The sequence below is a fragment of the Zymoseptoria tritici genome, chromosome 10 (assembly GCF_000219625.1).
Source record: "Zymoseptoria tritici IPO323 chromosome 10, whole genome shotgun sequence".
Classification (NCBI taxonomy): Eukaryota; Fungi; Ascomycota; class Dothideomycetes; order Mycosphaerellales; family Mycosphaerellaceae; genus Zymoseptoria; species Zymoseptoria tritici.
This window is the reverse complement of record NC_018209.1, coordinates 346,227-367,994: the sequence shown is the minus strand read 5'-3', so window position 1 is coordinate 367,994 and position 21,768 is coordinate 346,227. Positions and strand designations below refer to the sequence as shown.

At 53.7% G+C, this 21,768-nt stretch overlaps 8 protein-coding genes across 8 annotated transcripts; 4 read left to right on the top strand and 4 right to left on the bottom strand.

Moving 5' to 3' along the window:
- Positions 1-125: 125 nt before the first annotated feature.
- On the top strand, positions 126-1,221 carry MYCGRDRAFT_49226 (uncharacterized protein; the record flags this gene model as incomplete). Its single annotated transcript, XM_003849150.1, has 3 exons — positions 126-256; positions 314-1,021; positions 1,107-1,221. 3 exons carry the CDS (start codon positions 126-128, stop codon positions 1,219-1,221), a joined length of 954 nt encoding a protein of 317 aa, XP_003849198.1.
- A 1,172-nt stretch (positions 1,222-2,393) lies between these two features.
- On the bottom strand, positions 2,394-4,525 carry MYCGRDRAFT_76111 (uncharacterized protein; the record flags this gene model as incomplete). The annotated part of the gene is made up of 4 exons (XM_003848748.1): positions 2,394-3,032; positions 3,084-4,016; positions 4,071-4,175; positions 4,237-4,525. The coding sequence occupies 4 exons, from the start codon at positions 4,471-4,473 to the stop codon at positions 2,394-2,396; spliced, it is 1,914 nt and encodes a 637-aa protein (XP_003848796.1).
- Positions 4,526-6,733: 2,208 nt separating this feature from the next.
- MYCGRDRAFT_101366 (uncharacterized protein) lies at positions 6,734-10,947 on the bottom strand (the record flags this gene model as incomplete). The annotated part of the gene is made up of 4 exons (XM_003848747.1): positions 6,734-6,781; positions 9,056-9,191; positions 9,399-10,745; positions 10,799-10,947. The coding sequence occupies 4 exons, from the start codon at positions 10,945-10,947 to the stop codon at positions 6,734-6,736; spliced, it is 1,680 nt and encodes a 559-aa protein (XP_003848795.1).
- A 1,318-nt stretch (positions 10,948-12,265) lies between these two features.
- On the bottom strand, positions 12,266-13,858 carry MYCGRDRAFT_96097 (uncharacterized protein; the record flags this gene model as incomplete). The annotated part of the gene is made up of 1 exon (XM_003848746.1): positions 12,266-13,858. One exon carries the CDS (start codon positions 13,856-13,858, stop codon positions 12,266-12,268), a length of 1,593 nt encoding a protein of 530 aa, XP_003848794.1.
- Positions 13,859-14,238: 380 nt separating this feature from the next.
- Positions 14,239-15,198, top strand: MYCGRDRAFT_96096 (uncharacterized protein; the record flags this gene model as incomplete). Its single annotated transcript, XM_003849151.1, has 1 exon — positions 14,239-15,198. The coding sequence occupies one exon, from the start codon at positions 14,239-14,241 to the stop codon at positions 15,196-15,198; it is 960 nt and encodes a 319-aa protein (XP_003849199.1).
- Positions 15,199-16,118: 920 nt separating this feature from the next.
- MYCGRDRAFT_96095 (uncharacterized protein) lies at positions 16,119-17,867 on the bottom strand (the record flags this gene model as incomplete). The annotated part of the gene is made up of 1 exon (XM_003848745.1): positions 16,119-17,867. The coding sequence occupies one exon, from the start codon at positions 17,865-17,867 to the stop codon at positions 16,119-16,121; it is 1,749 nt and encodes a 582-aa protein (XP_003848793.1).
- A 610-nt stretch (positions 17,868-18,477) lies between these two features.
- MYCGRDRAFT_96094 (uncharacterized protein) lies at positions 18,478-19,617 on the top strand (the record flags this gene model as incomplete). The annotated part of the gene is made up of 1 exon (XM_003849152.1): positions 18,478-19,617. The coding sequence occupies one exon, from the start codon at positions 18,478-18,480 to the stop codon at positions 19,615-19,617; it is 1,140 nt and encodes a 379-aa protein (XP_003849200.1).
- Positions 19,618-20,265: 648 nt separating this feature from the next.
- MYCGRDRAFT_101365 (uncharacterized protein) lies at positions 20,266-21,429 on the top strand (the record flags this gene model as incomplete). Its single annotated transcript, XM_003849153.1, has 2 exons — positions 20,266-20,798; positions 20,855-21,429. The coding sequence occupies 2 exons, from the start codon at positions 20,282-20,284 to the stop codon at positions 21,427-21,429; spliced, it is 1,092 nt and encodes a 363-aa protein (XP_003849201.1).
- Between the last annotated feature and the right edge of the window lie 339 nt (positions 21,430-21,768).

Sequence of the window (21,768 nt, the reverse complement as noted above, 5' to 3'; positions counted from 1 at the left end):
GAGACAGCATTCTCCTTTGGAAATGACGCCAGTATCACGAGACATGCTCCGACGAGGAGGAAGGGGAATCCGAAGTTGATCTTCATGGGGACGAGGAGGTGTGCATCGAATGCTCTGACTGAAGTATGTTACGATATACTGACAACCATCACAGAAGCGGCAAATCATCCATCCAAAAAGTCATCTTTGAAAAGTACTCTCCAGCAGAAACCCTCTACCTCGAACCGACCACCAAAATCGAGACCGCAACGATGGAGTGAGATCATGGACCTCCCACAAACCCCTACTTCCGCCTTCACTGACTCCCCACCAGCTCCTTCATGACCTTTGAAGCCCTCGAACTCCCCTCCACAACCCTCACCGCCCCGCTCTCCACCCACGACTCCCTCTTCGCCACCGCCGGCTCCCTAATATGGGTCCTCGACATGCAAGACGAGTACTTTGCCTCCATCTCCCTCCTCATCCAAACAGCGGTACACCTCCTCCAATACCACCCCCGAATCAACTTTGAAGTCTTCATCCACAAAACCGACGGCTTGTCCGAAGAGTACAAATACGACACCTTCCGAGACGTACGGCAACGTGTGACGGACGAACTGGCGGATGCCGGGTACGGCGATCGGGGGATAGCGTTCTACCAAACATCGATCTTCGACCACTCCGTCTACGAAGCGATGTCCAAAGTCGTCCAGAAACTCGTCCCTCAACTCCCGGCGATGGAAGCTCTTCTCAACAAACTCTGCTCCGCGTGTCGCATTCAAAAAGCCTACCTCTTCGACACCGTGAGCAAGATCTACCTCGCCACGGACGCGAGTCCGACGTTCCTGAAGGACTATGAAGCGTGTGCGGACTATGTGGATGTCGTGGTGGACGTGAAGCAAATCTATGGGTGGAGGACAGGCGGGAAAGGTAAGAGTGGGCAAGGAGAAGAGAAAGAGGTGGAAAGCGGGAGTGTAGGCGAGAGTCTGATCACGTACGACGGGAGTGGGAATACGTATGTTTATGCGAGGGAGGTGAATGAGTAAGTTCTCGCTGTGCTGTGTTGGATGGGATGGTTCCGAGGAGTGCTCGAGCTTTTTTTTGCTGACTGGAAGGATTGAATCTAGGTATCTCTCCCTCATCTGTGTGATGGGACAAGGCAGCACGGCGGACAAGAGGGTGCTGATCGATTATAATGCGAGTATACTGCATGTGGCGTTGGTGAAGATGTTTAAGTTGTAGTCGGGAGGAAGGGCGCCGGCGCGAGAGAGGACAGGGCAAGAAAAGAGGAGGATAGGAAGGGCATTTCATGAATCTGCATTCATTACAAGACCAAATCCATCCGAATCTTGTCTTAATCATGTACGGCGATGTCGGTAGCTGGAGGTAATGCAGAAGGCGAGCACGTATCGCATCCATATCCTTTCTAACAACATACTCATGCCAAAACTCCTCCCTTTTCCCGTCTGTTTCCAAGTTCGAATTCAAGTCACTTCGAGAATGAAGTTGGTCAGAGGCTTAAGGTAGGCCACAAGTCGAACGTCAGCTCTCGACCTCACGCAAGTCAAGAAGTCGTATCATGTCAAGCCAGGTCAGATAGTTCCATAGAACTAGCGAAGCAAAAGCACCTCAACAATTTCGATCAAAACCTAGTCAACCATACCTATCCACACGCCTCGAACACGGCAGTGGGACACGAACTCAATATGCACCAATACATCTCCATTTTTTCAATCATCAGTCCCAGCCTTGGACAACTTCATCAATCCGGCCTCCTTGCCCAATCCGTCCTCCTCACCCTCACACTCCTCCCCCTCGCACTCCTCCCCACCCACACACTCCTCCCCACCCACGCACCCCTCCTCCTCCCCCTCGCACTCCTCCTCACGCAAGATACAAACCCTCTCTTCATCCCCCCACTCTTCCCCAATATCATGTAATACTTCCACGCAAAAGACCGCTTTCCCAACATCCTTTCAATACAAGCTACAATACAATACAATACAATACAATACAATCGAGACAGACACACAACCGCTATTAAAAAAAAAACACCTGTACCAGTGGTATCTCTCGGACGACGATGGAAAGAAGAAACAACAACAACAACAACAACAATAAAAAGAGTAGTATCAAGAAGCAAGCAAGCAAGCAAGCATCCATCGCGTCAGTCACTGCTCAGCACAAAAGACCGGCGGCGGCGGCGGCGAGCACTCATCTCGTGTCTTCTGTCGGTCCGCTGATACGGAACACACTTGACAACTTGTGTTCCTCGGCCCCGTCGTGACCGAGTCCTCCCGTCCCGCCAGCTCATCCCTCGTCGTTGAACTCCATTCCTTTTCCACGCCCCACATCCTCGCCATCTCCGCTCCCCTAAACTCCCCCTCATGACCACCCTCCTCCTCTCACCACATCTACCGAAACCTCGCACTACACCTCCCCATAACCTCACCCTGACACACCAACTCCGCATTAAACTCACTCCCATCCAAAGTAAGATAAATATCAAAGTACACCCGGTAAAATGTCCCCTGCGGCGTATCCATTCTCTCAAAATCCTTTTCCAAATTCTTCCGCGACAAATCACTCGTCAACGTGACAATCTCCTTGATGCGCGGGTCCTTGGTGTACTCGGGACAGACATCCTCGTCGCAAGCATACAGGACATCCTCATACATGAGCGTCGCGCCGGGAGCGACTTGTCGGAAAAAGGACACCTTGACCGGCTCGCCAATCTTGACGCGCTGACCTTTTTGGACGAAAATTTGGCGGGTGTATTTGCATCGGTCTTTGCCGTCGAGGGAGGGCACGCGGTATTGTTCTGGGTGGTGGCCTTCTTTGAAGGGTTGGAGGGTGGCCATGAGGTAGTGTCGACGGGCGACGCGGGAGGTGATGACCCGCTCGGTGATACCGGCCGTGACAGCGCCTTTGACGATAGCGGCGACCGAGTCCATGGGTCGGACGACTTTGTTTTGGAATTGCGGTGGGACGTGGAGTTTGATTTGTTGAAAGAGGTATTCCGAGGCGCCGAAACCTCCGACGACGAGGACGTTCTGGATGATGTGTTAGTGATGATACTGATTGAGGGAGATGACTTCACTCACCTGCAGGGCTCGGTTTTGCGCCTGGATCGCAATGATCTGGTTCCTAACCAGCTCGAGAATTCGGTTCACCACAGGCTCGAAGCACTGCAGAATCTCCTCGTTGGTAAAGGTCATGTATCCTTCTTCGATGCCGGCTTCAGGGAACTCTGCCTCAATACCGACATCCACAGCCCACTTCTGGCCGTTGTTGCGGAAATCTGCCTTTATCCGGTTCTCAAAGTCCATGATGCACTTGGCGTAGACTTTGCCTGCAGTCTTGGATCCATCAGGGAGTTTCATCTTGCGAATCTTCGCACGGAGAATGTTGGAGAAGTTGCGGTTGAGTGCTGTTGAACCACAAGAGTCACCAGATCCGGCTGTGCACTCTGCGACTGTGAACGGGTTCTCCTCCTCGACTTCGTAGGCGATCAAATCGACAGTACCACCACCGCAATCCACGATGAGAATGGCATCATGCACCTTGAGGTTCAACAGACCAGTCTTGGCGCAGAACATGGCTGCTGCTTCGGGTTCGGTGATCAGAGTCAAACGGTTGTCGTTCTCATCGCGGAGAAAACCAGCTTGGATGGCAGCCGCACGGGTCGCAGCTTTGCCAGCGTCGTTCCAAATAGCAGGCACCGTCAAGAAGTATTTAATGTTTCGCTCCTCACGATTGAAGACCTCTCCCAAGCTCTTTTGCAATTGATTGCGCATCGCCTGTCGAAGTTTGAAGAGGTAATCGGCGGCGACATCAATCTCCGACTTACCCGGAGGAAGCGGTGGAAGGTTGATGGGATCGATATAGGTGTTTCCGCTCAGCATGAGTTGCAATTTGAACCACTCCACCTTTTGTACGCCTGGCTTCGGGTAGCCGGTGGGCGCCAGTGCTTCGGCGATGTCGGGTCCCCATCCTACGACTTGCTGGTTTTGATCGTAATAGAGTACAGTTGGGATCTGGAATGGATGTCAGGGGGTGTAAAAGTGATATCCTCTCCATCGTGTACTCACCTTTTGTTTTGTCTGAGTACCTGCGCCAGGCCACTCAACGATGATGTCCTCTTTCGCTTCAGTATTGGTAGCAAAGGCGAATGCGACGCCGGAGAATGTAGTGCCCTGTGTGAATGACAGTCAGTGAAATGTTCTGTACATTGTCATCTCCTCCATCGTGACATACAAAATCAATGCCGACAATCAGCTGAGCCTTGTTCCGGTTGTTTCCTTCCACCTCAGCCAGACGATTGTATGAGTTGGGTCCTTGTACTCCCGTACCATATCCATAGCCGTGCGGCTGAGCCGACTGAGGCTGCTGATTGAGAGGATACCCAGGAGGAGCGGGTTGGTGGTACAGCTGCTGCTGATGTTGAGGAGCGTATGCGTGACCGCCGCCGGTGTTGATCGGTGGTGGAGGCATTGGACTGGTAGGACGACCTTGAGGGTGACCGGGAGCACCGAGGTTGTTGTTCGGAGGAGTGCCGCCGTTGGCGTATTGATACGAGGGCGGACGACCTTGCGGCTGATTGGGGTTCATCGCCAGGGAGGTATTGGAAGCGGAGGTGGAGAGGGAGGCGGAGGAAGCGTTATTGGAGGATTGAGACGGCGATGGGATACCGGGGCGGAGGTTGCTCGTGCCGTTGGTGGAGGCGGGCGTGTTGGAGCGCGAGCCGTTGGTGGAGGCCGCGCTGTTGTTGGCAGCGGGCGAAGGGGAGGTGTTGGTGAGGGTGGCCGACGAAGAGTTGTTCTGGAGGGTGGTGAGGGAGTTGTTGCTCGATCGCCGGGTTGAGATCAACTTTCGGAAGCGACTGTTGAAACCTTGGCCCGACATGGAATCATGTAAAGAGCGAGATGAAGGGAGGTGGACAGGGCAGGCGGGCAGGCAGCTGCTCTGCTATAATTGGAACTGGATCGATAGGTGGGTGCAGGCGCGGGCGCAGCAGCAGCAAGCAAGCACGCGCGAGTCACCTCACACTAAAGCAGCACACAAGCAGCAGCAGACCGACGGACTGGGAGGGGTGTAAAGAGGAATGGTGAGCTTGGGCGCGGTGGGTGCTTCGGCGACACACGGGAGAGCGTGCTCTGGCAGGGTATGTGAGTGGAGGCTGGCGCTGGTGGGTGGGTGTCGAATCGTTCGTTCGTTTGGCAGGGCGGACAGATCGGCGGGCGGACAAGTGTGTGATGGACCAGACAGGGGTGAGGTGGGCAGTGGATGAGAGTGCGTGGAGTGGACGGCGACGGCGGTGGAGGCGGCGGCGAGGATTTGGATGTGTTTGGAGTGAGGTGCGTTGCGTTGGGTTGCGTCGAGTGGATTGTTGCAAGTCGAGGGATCTGGCGTTGTGGATGATTTGATGGACTGGGCGTTGGACCGTTTTCGCTTCGGGCGTCGGCTGGTTTGACGTCGAGTCTAGAGTCTAGGCTGAGGCGCAGAGTGTCGCAGACTTGCAAAAGCCGCAGCACCACCGGATGATGATGATGACAACAACAAGAACAGGCCCAGGATATTGCTGACGAATATACGATGATGATGATGATGCTGCTGATACCCAAGGCTGGGCTGGGCGGTATAATGTCGTATGCGGGCTGGGGTGAGGAAAAGAGGTGGAAATGGGTATTGCTGCTGTGTTCTCTCCGCCGGCAGTGAGAGAGGCTCGAAAGGTGTCCGATCGTCTCCCGAAACGCTATGGCGATTCCACGAGCAGTGGACACGGCAACGAGTCGCTACGCGCAGACCATCTCGCTCACACAGTCCGGCACTCTCTCACGGCTACTGCGACTGTGATGGAAGGCGATCGGTCGACATGGGTGAGATTGATTGACTGAGGAGCACAAAGTCATCTATTCAACACGTCTGTCCTCCTCCTCCTCGCCTTGACGACTTCTCCAGCATACTCTTCATTCCTTCCTTTCACTACTGCTGCTTTATCCGCACTGCTCATGGACCAACCAAGCGAGCGTTCCTCCCATCATCGCCCTCCAATGCCTCCTCGATCCTCCTCATCGACCACGCCCGGCTCTCCAGCAACCGAACACCAAAGTCCAGGCCCAGAAGTGGGGCACATTTTTCAGCCTCACTCGAAAGACAGCCCACATTATCAGTCTAACCCAATTCACTCACATTCATTGATACTCCCCATCAAATCCATCAAACACGTCCATCAATCTGCAATTTCCTCAACAGGCCTAATCCCGGCTAATACCAACGAACGACATATCCGATCACCAAAGTCTTAATTTCGACCTCACCATCGTGTGGCACTGCAATACGTTCGCCATATCACCTCGTTCCTCAGATTTCAGGCATGGCACCTGTCATCTTCCTCCGACTTAACATGCAGGGTCTCTATCGAAACGTGGGTTCCACAGGCACCGTCCTGGTTCTGACAGAGATCTGGCGGTGTTATAATATCAGCTTTTTCCGACGATGATAATTCTCATCATCGCAGTCCTTGGGCTCGGGATCAATTTCTGGAATTTTGCTGAACGTACCTCGGTGATGAAGTGCTCTCGTGGCAAGACGTCAGGCGCATTGCGTCGAAACACAACCTACGCCAAACGTCCGAGCAACATTGACTGCACGAAGAACAGCGTGGCCTCGTCGGAATACCGGCTACTCTGCGAGCCGATGCCGTCTGGTGCTCAATTCCTACGATCTGTTCGACGAGAAAAAGTCACCTCATTCAGATGTACTGGATGGACGACTCGAACGGCCGAAACGTCCACGGATCCTATGGTCGAGATACGATCCTCCCAGTGCATGGAAGTTTGCGCATGCGGTGCACTTCCATCAATCTAATACCGTCGGCAGAGCCCAGAGCATCGACTCCTGATGTTGGTGGGACCGTCAAATTATCCGGCCTCCGAAAACAGTCGACTTTAGGATTTTCGTCAGTGTTCTTGATGGTGTGGTGGATTTGGTTACTGGTATTGGTTGGTGCGGTTACCGGTTGGTTTGGTGGACTCGTTTTGGCCTTTTGGTTAGTGTTGGTGCGAGATCTGTTGCTTACCGGTAACTAAGAGGAGCGAGCTCCGAGCTAATAGGATCGCGACGGCGAGGTCGAAGTCGAATACGTATACGCAGTACGGAGTATCGAAAAAGAGCCAACTCTCGTACGGATTTCGATGTCTCCTAAGGCCGGTAAGCGATCTTGTCGCCGTTGCCAAAATGTCTCCTTTTGGCCCCCAAATTCTTACGTAATCTGGTATTTAACCAGGGCTGGTGGAGTTGGTATGGACCTCGCAATCTCTTGGTGGTGGTGGTGAGGGACCATGGTCTACCGGTAACCACACCATCAAGAACACTGATTTTCGTCGAATCCTGAGTTGGGCGCGCTGCCAATTAGCCGTGAATACGGTACCCAGAGGCAAAGCGAGTGGGAAAAGCAATGCTCTCGAGCAGAGAAAGCAAAGGCCTCGTTAGCTAATACGGTAAAAGTCCATCCCAAGCGTATCCCTCTTCCTCGCATGACCACATAGCGAAGGTCCATATACATGGCCTGCTGCTGTCCGCCGTGTCGCCTCCATGTCATACATCCTATTCTTTTGTCGTTCAATGCTGAGTACCTATCTTGGCCGACCCACAACGCGAGCGTAACAGCAGCAGAGATTCCCGAGCCGAACGTACTCACGGCATTGATCGTCGCCGCATGGAGACCAGACCCGGCTGTGAGCCAGCGTCTTTCGGCCGGGAAGTCGTTCCATCTTGTTGTGTGGTGGGAAAGGATGTGTAATTGTGTATGTGTCGTTGGAAAAAACAGCGGGTGGGGAGAGCAGTGGGCTGATGCAGCGCCGAGATGCTACCTAGGCCACATGTTAATCCGCTAGCGCAGAGCCGCCCTTCACCTCAACTGTTTGCAGACGCGCATGCTCCACGTCAAAGTCATTCGTTGACTCGGTATAGTGCTGTATATGAGCTGCGATCTCCCAAAACCGACGTAGTTGCAAATTGGTACTCACCCTGATGAAGCAGGAGGATAGGAGTTGGAAGCTAGGTTTCCCGCCGGAATTGAATTCTGGACTTTCCGATGCGTATGTCTTGGACGGGGTAATCGTCAATGTGAGAAGATGCACCGGAATGATGGGAAGCATGAAGGGCTAGACTTGGAGAGGTCGATGGGTTGTGTGCCATCCGAGGTGCATGTGGTGTGTACGTGAACCGTGTTGCGTTTGAGCGGAAGAATAGGTCAGGTGTAATATGATATTGCAGACGCCGGGATTGAAGAAAAGGAATGGAGAGTAAGATAGCAGTGAAGTCCGTAGACCTCGCAAAAAATTGTCATGCTCGCTAATCGACTGGTAGAAGGGTAAGCCTGATCTGAAGAAACACTAACGCTCGTTCGCTCGCCTGCTCAACTGACCGTTGCTGCCAACTTGCATGCCAGTTCGGCTTCCACTGCGCGACCACTCCATCTCACCGACAACCAGCCACCGACATGCTCTGTTTTTCGTATCCTTTTCTCATCTTTTCTGCTGTTTTTCGGCTTTCTTGGTTTTCGATGTGGGCTCGAATCGACTCCAAACTCACCTCATCGGCGAATCTGCTGCTTGGCCGCGCCGACCGGTCGATACCGGCCGTCCGATCGACTTGCGACGTGAGTCGTCTGCTGCGACTCGAAGCGCTGGGCTGGTGTAATGACGGCGTGGCCAGTCATCATTGCCATGTAGCACCTGTTCCTATCGCATTTAGCGACGTCTTTTTCAGGTGATGTAAGTATTTTTTGAGCATGGGAAAGGGGCAGAGGAAGTAAAGGATGTCACCCGAACCATCACTTCTCAAGTCTGCGAACAACGAAACGTTCGCAGTGGCCAAGTAATTTCAACCAGCGGATGTGCCGTTCGACGATCTTCCGTTGACGAAACCACTTTGTAGGCGCTTAGCGGGGTCTTGGTTTTCCTGTGAGGTATGAAAAGTCAGCATCCATGTATTTACAGCAGCCACGAGGGCGGCCGCGCCAGAAAAGGGTGGCTGCATTGTAAGCCTTCTTCTTGTGTTGGCGACTCACGTCCAGGCCAGCGTTGGCGACGCTGCGCTTCTTATCCACAGCCTCGCCGGGCTGCGCAGTCTTGCTTTTGACTTTCTTCTTCTTCTTCGTTGGTCGGGCCTCGCCGTCGGCAAAAACATCATCAGGAAGGGAGTAGCTGAAGGTACAGTCAGTCTTAGGAACGTCGTTCTCCACTGGCTTTACTCACTCTCGGACGTGCTTGATCTGGATGGAGTGTACATTCGTGTCGAAGTTGTCCCACTCGGTGCACAGTCGTCGGAAGTCCTGAATGGGCCATGAAATGTCAAGGTTTTTGGCGCCTACATATATGTCAGCCTCGGTCGCATTGCTCGAAAGAGATCACATACCTTCAACAAGCTTGATCCCAAGATAGTAAGTGGTCGTCCAGATAGTTTGAATCCCGTCCGCGTTCTGCTCGGCGTTCTGGGCCGCTGCGGGCACCTCCAAAGCAGATGCATCTCCTTGTGCTGCGGCTTCAACTTTCACATCTGCTGACTGCTCTGTCGTCTTGGTCTGGCCGATCTGACAGTCCAAGCTGCCAGCAAGTGTATTCTCCCGATCCTCATCAGTCTTGCACTCATGAACACGATCAATGCCTTTGTTGAAGGGTTGAACCAACTCCACACTATCGGCGTCTGACTGCTCGATGCCCTGAATAAGGCGGCGCAGTCTAGACTGCACCAGTCCTGACCATGCCTGCTGTGCTTCCTTCGTCTTGCCTGCAGTGATCACGCAGATGTAATGCTGGTATGCTTCGGAGAAGAACTTTTGCTTCACAAACAAGTCTTTCCATTGCTTCTTTCCGCCGTAGATCTCTTCCATGATGTCGTGGCCACGCTTGAGCTCGGTGAGAAGGACAGCCTTGGTCGATGGCATGATACTCATGGTAGAATTCATACATGGGTATGCAGGAGTGATGACTGGCATGAGATGCATTTTGTCCCATCTGTTCAACGTCGGATCCCACTCCTTCTCCGCAAGCGGTCCCTTCTCTCGTGTTTGGAGGGTGATGGCTCGAGGCCACTGCCAGTTCGAAATGACGAAGAAGAACTTTTGAACGATCATCGGAGCGGCGGCGCGGGGATAGAGCTGACAGATCCGAGCCACCATCATAGCGTAGGCGACACCGCCTGGAAAGCCGACCACGTTGCCGTATATGGCACGTCGTTGCGCCCAAAGCTTGACAGCGCGCAATGCCACTCGAAAGACACGTGTCTGAGGGACCAGCTGCAAGATTCGGTCGGTCACTCGCGTTCCATTGACGCATCGCAGATCGACTTCTGTCAGTCCGCGAAGGAGGTTGTTGTCGGTAAGCTCGAGATTTTTCGGCACGGATGCGCGATCGAGAGCAGAGAAGATGAGATCGATGGAGACACCGCAAAGTTCGAGCTTGATGATGGGTACCGTGATTCCGGGGACTGGCGTGAGTTCAGTGAGCTCGTCCGGGGTTGTGGCCTGCCTCAATAGAGTGGGCATGTGCTCAAAGAAGTCTTCACGTGTGACATGTCTGGGAGCCACCATCAGAGTGTCGATATCCGAGCCCGGTCCATATACACCTAGGCGATAACTGCCGTAGGTGAAGATCTTCCCGCCCGACTCTTTGAGGATCTCATTTGGCAACTTCTTTTGCTTTCCAACAATCTGGACCAGTTGATGAAGTAGCTTCTGTAGCCGTGCAAGAACGTCTCCTCTGTTCATAGGTCAGCGCGTGCTCCTTCTGAACTCCTCCGAGCTGTGTCTCACCTCTTCTTCGTTTCATCGGGACTCTCAAAGTTGTTTTGTGCCTTCAGCTCTTCCATCAATGATTCGCTCAGCGCGAGATCCTGGGGTTTCGGGGGATCGGTCGAGATTGGCGGACTGACTCCGTATTGCGTCGCGCCATTCTCTGCCATGGTGAAGTGTATGCTTGAGTCGGCAGGCGCAGATTATTCGAGGTCGTGGTTCATTGAAGCTCGGACGGCGCGCTGAAAGCCGCAATGGAGCTCGGCTTGATCGGTCCTGCAGCGATTAAGTGATACAATGAAGATAATGCTGTTGGATGGAGGTCGGTTGAGAGGAGGTGGTCGCGAGTAGTAGGAGGATCGTACATTCATGTGTAAGTGAAAGCCAGTTGTACAAGCGACCAAGTCTGAGGAGTGATGAAGTGTCAATGGTGATAGGATCAGCACTAGAGACGTCGATTGCGGTTCGGTTCCTGCCTTCTCGCAGGGTATGGGGTCTCGGCGCGGGCCGAGCTCCGTAGGCGCATCTCACTTCACCCGCCTGCACTCACCTGTCACTTCACTGAAAGAAGACATCACGACGATGTCGACGTACTCGGTACCAGAGGATTGATGGCACCAGGGCATTGAATCATGTCTTGCAGGGGGTTCGGACAGGGCGGACTACTACCAGCTGAGATGGCCTCCTCGCTATCGATCTCCTCCCGAATTGCCGTCGCCGACAAGGAAGCCCTCTTCGATTGCCCATCGTTCCAACGAGGACGCGCAGTCCCGATCTCCATCCGTCGGCTTCTGCTTCCATCTGCAAATCCGATCCATGAGTCAACCGGCAAGGCGACGATATGGATGTCCTGTTCTGACAGGATCCGGTGAGCGCCGAAATGCCTCATGCACGCCAGTCATGGCTCGTCGACATCGGCGGTGACGCGGAAGCGGTCTCGGATCGATCGTGGTCGATTTAGAGAGCTTTTTCTGCCCTGACCATGTGTTCAGCCGCGCCATGGAAGAATCGAAGACATTCATAGCAGCCTGGTCGACGGAAGTGTTTTTGGTATTGGATCGACGTAACGAGCCACATTCCGTCAGCGTGGAGTGGTGCATACTTGAAGCGAGAGAGAGCTTTAATTACGCTGAAAAGCTACTCGGAAGCAGCAAACTCCTTATTGATGTCCTGGAAAGGATTCGCGGCATTGACGCGATTCGAGAAGGCATCACACAAATGCGCGGCATGAAGGCTGACCACCGAACGCCGCCCACTACAAGTGGGCTTTGTTCACCTGGCGACCCAGTCTGCCTAATTATGCGCGACTGGCCATGGCTGATTCCTCCTTTGCGACTGTCAAATGTTTGCGAAATAAGCACATTCTTCATCTGATGTCATCTATTCTAGATTACTCTTGACTGGATTCCAAATGTGGCCAAATCACTTCCGCGGACCGAAAGCAAAAACTGTATCGGAGTGTTCACTCAAGAACGGAAAACCCATCTCTCAATCAATTTTCCGCCAGAATGCCTTTTCCTGCCTCGAATGGATCTCGTCCCAACTTGGTACAGGCTGTTCCGGTCCCAGGTCTTGCTGAGAGCGGACATGCTCCTCCCACTGCGGCAATGTTTGGCCACGAAGCTCATCTCGATGCGCATTGTCCCTGTCAATGCGCTCTCGTTGGCGCCCATCAGCTCTTACACTGTAGCTGTCCTCCGGCGACACTAGAGACGTGCGTTTCCACTCAGCATCCTCATCATCCGGACTGCCACTGCTTCGCTCGACATTTTCCTGGAGCTGACCCCCCGGAGGATCGTCGAGACAGAAGAGTGGGTCCTCGAGCCAAGCGATGATGCGAGGATCTTTGACCATAAGGTCGGCTGGATGTGGTGTGTAGCTGAGACGCCTCTCAGGCCTATCAACATCACCATCAATGGGCCCGAATCCGGAGCTTTGCTCGGAGGCCAGGAGGTCAAGGTTGTTTTCAGCTGCGGCTCTCTTCGCGAGTGCAAAGCGCTCTTTGGCTTGGACAAGCTCGCGAGTGAGCCTGTTGTTGCGTTCGAGATGCGCAATGTCCAAGGCTGTTGCGGCGGCGTGGTCTTCGCACCGCGCGGTCTCTCGCTCCCGCCGATCAAACTTCGCCTCCGCTCGCCGCAGGTCGTGGTAAGCTCCCCTGAACTCCTGCTCAAGCACATGTTCTCCTGGCCTATCCATCTCGTTTTCCGCCTCGGAGGGGACGAACTCGGAGGGGACGAAGTCTGGATCTGGGCCATACACAAGCCTTCCGTCGAATCGGCGTTCCACAGAGCGATCGACTGGCGTCCGTTCACGAACATCAGGCACTTTGAAGGTCTCGAGGAAAGCCGGATCTGGACCGAGTTCGAATTCAAAGTCTTCGTCCGAGACCATCATCTTGCGGTCGATCAAGGCATAGTGAATGAACATGTTCGCGGTCAAGGATTCCCGTGCCAGGTCCCACCCCAAGCTCGCGATCTGGTCCTCGTCCTCAGCTTTCCGTCTGTTGGCCAGGTCGATCTTCTCCATTATTTCATGCTCACGGCGCTCAATCCTCAGCATTGCGTCGAGGTCAGCGTGACGGTCTCGAAGTGTATACCGCTGGTACCGCATCTCCTCGATCTCAGTCCTCGCATGCCGCAAGAAGCTGTTGAGGACGTCTCTTCGAGCGTCTGCTTGCTGTGTGAATGCCTCCGTTTTCCGAGTTTGTTCGCAAGTTGATTTCCACGCCGCGAGAAGGTCATCGGTCATGAGCAGAGCGAGATTCTGTTTCGATCCGCGACCGACCGGAACGATGCGTGGTGCATCATCCTGTCTCGCAGAAGCCTTTGCGATCTCTGGTGCTGCCTGACTATCTCTTGAGCCGGTGCCGGAGGATGTACGTCGCATGGAGTTGTGGCGACCCTCATGGTTCTGCTGTGCTACAGGTGGTTCATCTGAACGCCGAATAGCCCTCTCGCCATGTGTTGGTAACATTGACGTGGGCACAGCAATTTTGCGCTGTTTGCTTGGCGAGTCGTCCTGGGTGTCTTCTCCGAACACGGCCGTGTAGCCTCGCTTCACAACTTTTGAGATGCTATTCATGGCTTGGATATCCCTCACAGAATGTAGCTGTACAGTCCGAATGCTGCGACGAGGAAACGCTGAGCTTTTATCAAAGAGACTGGAGCAAGTAAAAATGAGACGTGACTGCTCGCTGCCGCCAATAAGGCTCAAGACACAATTGTGGACTTTTGGAACAATGGGCGACTACTCCTTCCTTTGTCCTTTTGGTGAGTAAATATAACTTTGCGCTTCCGCTTTTGCTGCACTTCACTCTACACATTGAATATACAACACACGACACATTTCGCGATTCACTCGCGACAACTACAACATGTTTCGCTCCGCGCCTATCTTTACTATGACTTGGCCTCCGTCCAAACTTTTACATCTGCAAGGCATCTCTCCTGACCAGCGCAACCATGGTGTTCAACACGCGGGACCGCATGGAGCGCCCCAATCAAGGTCAAAAGCGTCGCCGCGAGGATGAGCAGGACTATAGACATGACGATTACCACACCAGCTATGCCGGAACCATGCCGAAGAAGCTTTGCTCAGAAACGCGGACTGGCATCCGACCGCCTCGATCTGATGGCAGATCTATGCTGCCACCTCCATCCAGAGCTCCTCGGTCTCTTGACACTCAAGGCAGCAAGCAGCCACTTCCAGCGCGCCGATTCCCCGATACCCTTCTCATTCCGCCGACAAACAACCAAAACGACCCATCTGTTGCGCCGGCCAAGCCACCCACAGGAGCCATGCTGCCACAGAAACCACTTCTGCCCATGAGTCGCTGCTATACCGGTCTGCAGCCCAACGGCGTGAGAAGATTCAACCGCGACGATGCCTATCCTGGCCTCATTGTGACAGTGCCATGGCACGTCACCGCCCTCGATCCCAACGCGGATCCGTCGAAAGACGCCAACTTCGTGCAGGCCAGACCGGCCAAAATCAGCTCGAAGCGTCGGATGTGCGTCGTCATCCGGGCGGGACGCAAGTCTTTCTTCGCGTTGCCTGTCACTAGTCATGGAGATCGTGGTATGGGACACCTTTCAGCTGCAGCTCGCGCCGAGCAAATCCCGCTTCGCGAATCCGGCGACCAACTGGAGTGCCATGATTCGAATCAGGACTTTATCGAGGTGACTACAAACGGAAAGGGTGGTGTCGGAAGGAACAGTAGTGTCGATCTGGATGGCGGCGCTCATGTTCTATACGAGAGCCACATTCGCTCGGTGGGAGATGTCACTCGCAGGGGAACTGCTTACCTCATGAAGAAGTATGACAAGCTCATAGAGCAGGACAACATTGAAACGCTGAAGCGGGATCCAGTATTGGCAGAATACCTGGAGGTGAAAAATCCGGGTGATGCGGAGCGACGTTGAGCTGTCTTCGGACCACTTGAACGTACTTGTGATTAGCCATGCCAATGTAACCAGACGTTTACGTTCCAATTGCGTTCCTCCTGTCGACGCAGCCTGATCAACCTAGTGCAGCATGCAATTAAATCTACCTCTCGTCCATACCATCTTCCGCGTTCCAACAGAGCAGCAATGCCGTTAACCAATCTCGCCACGTTACAATCCGTGAATCAAAAGCTGTCCTTCCTGACTTGACAATCATAGAACATCACTACATCGCAGCATGGACCATTGAGGTGTGATGATGGAGGTGGAGGCTTCCGTATGCTGCCTTAACTCGAGCGACAGACCATCTGACACTGGCCGCCATGACGATGTCGCATGTATACAGTCGATCGACGAGACGGAGGAGGAACATCCCAAAACATCCCTGACTTCGAGCTAAAAAGTGTGTGCCTGAGGTGTCAACACATTTTTCCGCCCATCCACTTCAACCGGCAAAGCTCCGCAAGGCACACCGATGCAACTTCTGTTTTCGAATGCAAAAGACTCATCGTGCCAGATGATGCCACTGTATACGGTCCGCCCGCGATACGAAATTCGCCATCGCGAGCCGAAAGCGATGGCCGCTCCACGATTGCTATGCGAGCGATGAAAGAAGCCGGCAGATCATCCCGATCCAATCGACCGTCACAGAATACATCATGGAAAAGGTTCCTCCGAAAGTACCGAGACTCGTCGCTCGTGAAGCCGAAGAGTGAGGATGTAATGGTGCCATTTTTTTCGCAGCCATGAAGTGGTTGCAAGACAAGTACATTCTCCATCTAACATATTCTATCTAGATCAACTCTCAAACATCGCCAAATCGCTGGAGCAGCGGGCCGAAAGCAAAGACAAAAGCATACGCCGCCAAAGTTCATCCGAAGAAGTATGACGATCAACCATCATTTGGCATTCTTCGATCCAACACCAATGTCCTCGACTTTATGGGCCGCATGCCAACGGGCGCCGAGATGATCTCCCGTCTCATGCGTCGTGCGCTGGCCCCAATCTCGCATCACCTTCCGCCGAATATCATGTCGATTTGCTTCAACCTTATCAATGCGTTCTCGATCCCGGCCATAATCGACCTGACTGTTGCTGTCCTTCGGTCCCACCGAGACCAAGCGTCGTCCCTCGAAGGGTTCACGAGATTGCTCTTGTACTTCCACGTCGCTGAGGACTGCGTCCAACCAGGTAACGATTCTGGGATCCTCCCACGCAAAGCCTGTTGGATCACGGGTGTGACTCAGCCGAGCATGAGGTAAGTCGCCGTCGGTGAGACCGAATCCGGATGTCTGCTCGGGCGCTGCTAGATCGAGATTGTATTCGGCGGCGACTCTCTTGGCCGATGCAAAGCGCTGCTCCGCTTCGATGAGGTTGCGGGTGAGCTTCCTGTTTTGCTGCAGCTGGGCGAGATCGTGGTCGAGCAGATCCTGCGGTATGGCAGTAATATCTGCTCCTTGCCGACGGAAATAGTCTGCCGCTGTTTCTCGATTTCGTCGGTCAAACGAGGCCTGCGCTCGTTGCCAGTTATCATAGCATTGCCAGAATTCGTCCCGCGCTGTGGAATTAGGTGCAGGTTCAGGTTCGACAGAGAAAGCTTCCTCATAGAATGACGGGTCTTGTTGGAGCGCTGGGTACTCATCTAGGCGGTCCGGAAAATCCCAGTCAATATCGACTGGGAAAAAAATCGGAGGTGCGTATGTGTTGACAACCGCGAACTCCTCAGCAAGAGCTTCATTGGACCGATCGAAGGTCTCGCGCTCCGGTATCATAATGCCGGCTTCGCGGAATGCGACCTCAAGGAGAACTTCGGCGTCCACACGACTGCTCTCGGCTCGCTCTTGGATCTGCTCCCACTGCCGCTCAATTGCGTCCTTCTCATCTTGCATTCGCTTCGCCCCATCTCTGAGCTTCTCGAAGAGTCTCACTTGCTGCTCCGCCTCGTCCGCCCGCTTCGGATCGTCCTTAATATATTGCCATCGCTGAGGTATATCTGCGAGCTCTCTTTCGGCATTTCCCCACCACTTGTTCATGATCTTGAGACGTGTCTGCCGCTCTAGTCTCTTGTTATCCAGCTCACGCGCGTCTACCAATGAGACTTGCATTTTTGCCAGAAGCTCGGGTGACATGACTAGAGCTGGAAGCTTTTGCGTTTCATCGTTTGCGAAGTAAAGATTCGCCAGGTGGTCGCCCAGTCCAACTTTTTCTGCGCTTGCGGTGTAATATCTGGGCACACTTTGGAGCTGCCGGCTGATTGGCGTACTGGTTGCGAATCTTTCGAAGGGCGGAGATTCCGGCGAAAAGGCCTCCGCTCGAGTAGGCGCTGGCTGTGCACCTCCACCCAGTGGACCTTCCGCTGGCGAACCTTGTTCTTGTGGTTCTTGTGACTGGGACTGGGGCACCTGTATAACACATTCCATACCCGCGCTGGGTTCTGATGTCCGCCTGCGTCCTGCCCTTGTCCTCTGATCCGTCCCGATTACAGTCTTGCGTCGCTTGTCAAAGCAAGCTTTCTCTTGCTCCGGCGCATTCTTGTCTTCTTCGGTGTTTTCGTTCCTGGGACGCTTAGTCCCGGGCTTGATCTTCTCTAGGCCCTGGCCGATGATCTCTGCGAACCCTCGTTTGGTTCTGCGTGAGGGATTGTTCATTGTAATGCTTGTTGCAACCGCGATCGCTAGGTTTACGATGGTGTTGATGCTTCAGCAAGCTGAGGAGGCCGAAAATGCAGCAACGATATTGGCATATTAGAGACGAAAGCCATGGTGGGAACATGTTTGCCACCAAGTCAGGACTCATGACTGAGACGTTGTGTGTTATTTGTCGTGCATGTAAGTCACGCCCTGGCTTTATCGTTTGTTCGACCTGTGCTAATGAGGTTGTGAGCCAGAGTTGGACCCTCGACTATCAACTCGGATCATGATGTCTCAGACATGCACAAAAGACGGTGTCAGGTGTTCCCGACGGTTTATACTGCAGAATAGCTCGCTGCTGTGGTCATGTACACGACAATGATAACCTAGCTCTCAGATGACCACAAATTGCAGCGGACGCGGTGAATGAGTATACACCATTGACTGACACTGCCGCACGATTCACTGCGGCGACGTCCAACGCTTCCACATATACCGCCTTGACACGATGCTTCCCTCCTCGCTTCGAACCCACCCCAAAGTGCTGATACCTGCTTATCATCTTATTGCAAACCCCAATCACGTCCAAGACCTCCGTTCAAAGTCAGCGACCAACGCATCTTCGGTCATGTCTCAGAGCTCCACCCCTGATGATAAGCACGAGCGACTTCCTGCATCTGCGAACAACAGCAACGTTCGCAGAGCAGCCAGTGAAACAGAGCCTCGCCCCAACGGAGGGCGGCAAGATCGGCCTCAGAACATGGGCACGACAACTGGACCGCCCAACTCCACTGTGAAGCGTCGAAGAACTAGCGTCGACGAGAGCGACTCGAAGAGAGCACGGCCAAATAATTTCGACCATGAAACGCGGTACAATCAACCTGCGCACCATAACTCAGTTAGCAAACCCGCCACCGACTCTTATCGTCCGGACTATGTTCTCAGTCATGGGGAGACACCCACAAACCAGTCTCAAAGCTTCGCAATCAGCCACAATCGGCCCATCAGACAGCCGCTGGGCCGACGAGGTAGGTACGGCCCACCTCCAAGATCGGGGCAGAACCCATACAACCCGCCCTCGAGACTTGCACGGACTGAGGGAGACGAGAGCATGATGCCTCCACCTCCTCCGCAAGCCGCAAGGGCCAATGGCGCCGCTGCTGGTCCTTCGAGAAGTAGACCGGTTACGGGTCACCAGGAGGATTGGAAACTGAAGAAAGATTCAGATGATTGGGCGCATGGCGATGTCTTCTGGGGCTCGCACAACGCCATGGCATACGACGTGAAAGCTGATCCCGCTAAGAACAGCAAGTTCGTCCAAACTCCAACCGGCGTCGTGAGCTCCAAGCACCGCATGTTCCTCTACTGGTTCTCGACAAAGGACGTAGGCATGCAGAGCTTTGCAATAGGCACCGGAACTGGAGGCGGTATCGCAGGCCAGCCCCAGTGGAAGCGACGATTCCTCATCCCGCTCGTCGAGGAAGGATCGGACAAGATCCAAACGGAACATCATGCTTCGGTCGAGGTCAAGATGAAGGAAGAAGAGAAAGGGACACTCGCGCCAGGAGCCTTTATCGATATCTCGAAGTCGTGGCCGCATGGCTTGTTCGAAAAGACGAGAATGGTGGGGCGTGTCCCCGACTCGCAAGCTGATCGCGTTATAAGCGCTCACAGAGAGGTGATCCGTAGAGGAGAGGTGTCTGCAAAGAGGCAGCTGATCCAGAGGGAGGCGGACGAAAACCCGCGAGGAGCAGCACACCGACGGTAGGAGCGCGGCCATAGGGTGCTAGATTGCCCTAGGATGACTGGACGAAACATGTTAGTCAATGGCTTTGCTGAACGATTTGCAGGATCGAGATGAATGAGAATTTAAGCACCCGAGTGGGAATCTGATGTGTATCTCCAATGCAAGTGGCCTTCCTGCGCAATGTTGCATCCTTCGGGAGCTGAGGGTGGCCGAGCATCTATGATGCAAATTGCCGGAAGTGACCATGACGATTTTTTCGGCATTCTCAATGCACGTAGTATCAGTCGCACCATCCCAATCGTATCCAGACTGATTGTGTCTACACAAGCTTCACGCACGACTTTCAAGTAGTTCGACCTACCATTGCAATGATTGCATGCCATGTCTTCTGAACGTCCGACAGAAATCTGTAGATCCTTCCTGTGGAATAGACCAGCCTAGCAGTTACGGATCCAGCCTGAGGGTCCAGTGGGCATTCGACATGCAGAGGATGAGAAGTGTTGTCTATGACTTGTCGTGTGAGAAGACAAGTGGCCTTCCTCTCCGAGAACAGGTGAGGTCAGCCCCTTGCCACATGACAAATCCAGGGTCCAGCGACGTTGACGTTCTGTTCATGTAGGTCTACCTTACATTCGCTCGAAGACATTCTTTCAATCCTCCACAAACACAACACCCCCTCGACACAATGCTTCGATTCACGCAACTTTTCACTGCGGCGCTCGTCGTAGTCAGCACCTCTGCTGCCGCTGTCGTCGACCTCACGCCCTCAAACTTCGACTCCATCGTGCTCAAGTCCGGCAAGCCAGCGCTTGTCGAGTTCTTTGCACCATGGTGCGGCCACTGCAAGACTCTCGCTCCCATCTACGAAGAGCTCGCGGGTTCCTTCGCGTCTTCCACAGACAAAATCACCATCGCCAAAGTCGACGCCGACGAGCACAAGTCGCTGGGAACGAAATACGGAATCAAGGGATTTCCCACGATCAAGTACTTTGATGGCAGCGGGAAGTCGGAGCCAGAGGATTACAAGAAGGGCCGGGATATCGACAGCTTGACTGAGTTCATCACCGAGAAGATCGGCGTCAAGCCAAAGGGTGCGAAGAAGGTTGCATCGTCAGTCGAGATGTTGAACGACAGCACTTTTGACAAGCAGATTGGCGGTGACATGGATGCCATTGTCGCTTTCACAGCGCCGTGGTGTGGACGTGAGTATATCACTTGATATTGCACGGATCTGCAGCCATACTGACGATCCTCACAGACTGCAAGAGCCTCGCCCCAATCTGGGAGACGGTCGCCGCCGACTTCGCCTCCGAGCCCTCCGTTCTTATCGCCAAGGTCGACGCCGATGCACCCAATGGCAAGAAAACCGCTGAGCGCTACGAGGTCAGGTCCTACCCAACAATTCTGTACTTCCCCAAGGGTTCGAAAGACGCAGTACCATACACGGGCGGACGTACCGAGGCCGATTTGGTGACCTTCATGAACGAAAAGGCTGGAACTTTCCGCTCTCCAGGCGGTGGTCTCAACGCTCTGGCCGGTGTCATCCCATCGCTCGACGAGGCCGTTGCGGCCTTGAAGACCGGCGGCGAGAAGGCGTACAAGGAGCTGGCCAAGCAAGCCGGCGCGCTGCAGGACAAGACCGCTGAGTACTACGCCAAGGTTGCGAGCAAGGCTGAAAACAACGCGGGATACCTCGAGAAGGAATACACAAGGTTGCAGAACCTGATCGGCAAGGGCAACCTTGCGCCGGAGAAGCTGGACGATCTGATCAGCCGCAAGAACATTTTGAGCAGGTTCATCGGCCAGGAGGACGATGCGAAGAGCGAGCTTTAGAGCGTTGCGATATATGATGGCATAATGGATGGTTGTGGCATCTGATAAAACAAAAGTTGACAGTCTTGCGGACGTTGAATATGGATACACAGGCCAGAGTGTGTAAGTTACGAAATACCATCATTGTTTACGCCAGCCCACAACAGCCTGTCCTGTCTCTGTTTGATCCGTCTTCACGCCTCTTCCTGCTGATCTCCGCTTGGCAATCAAGGAGGACTTGCAAATTCGATGAGATTGTCAGCTCAGTACGTCTCAATCTCTCCTTTTGATCTTGACATCATTATACCGAATACACCATTGTGCGCTCACTGTCTTTCAATCTGTTCAAGTCGACTCAAT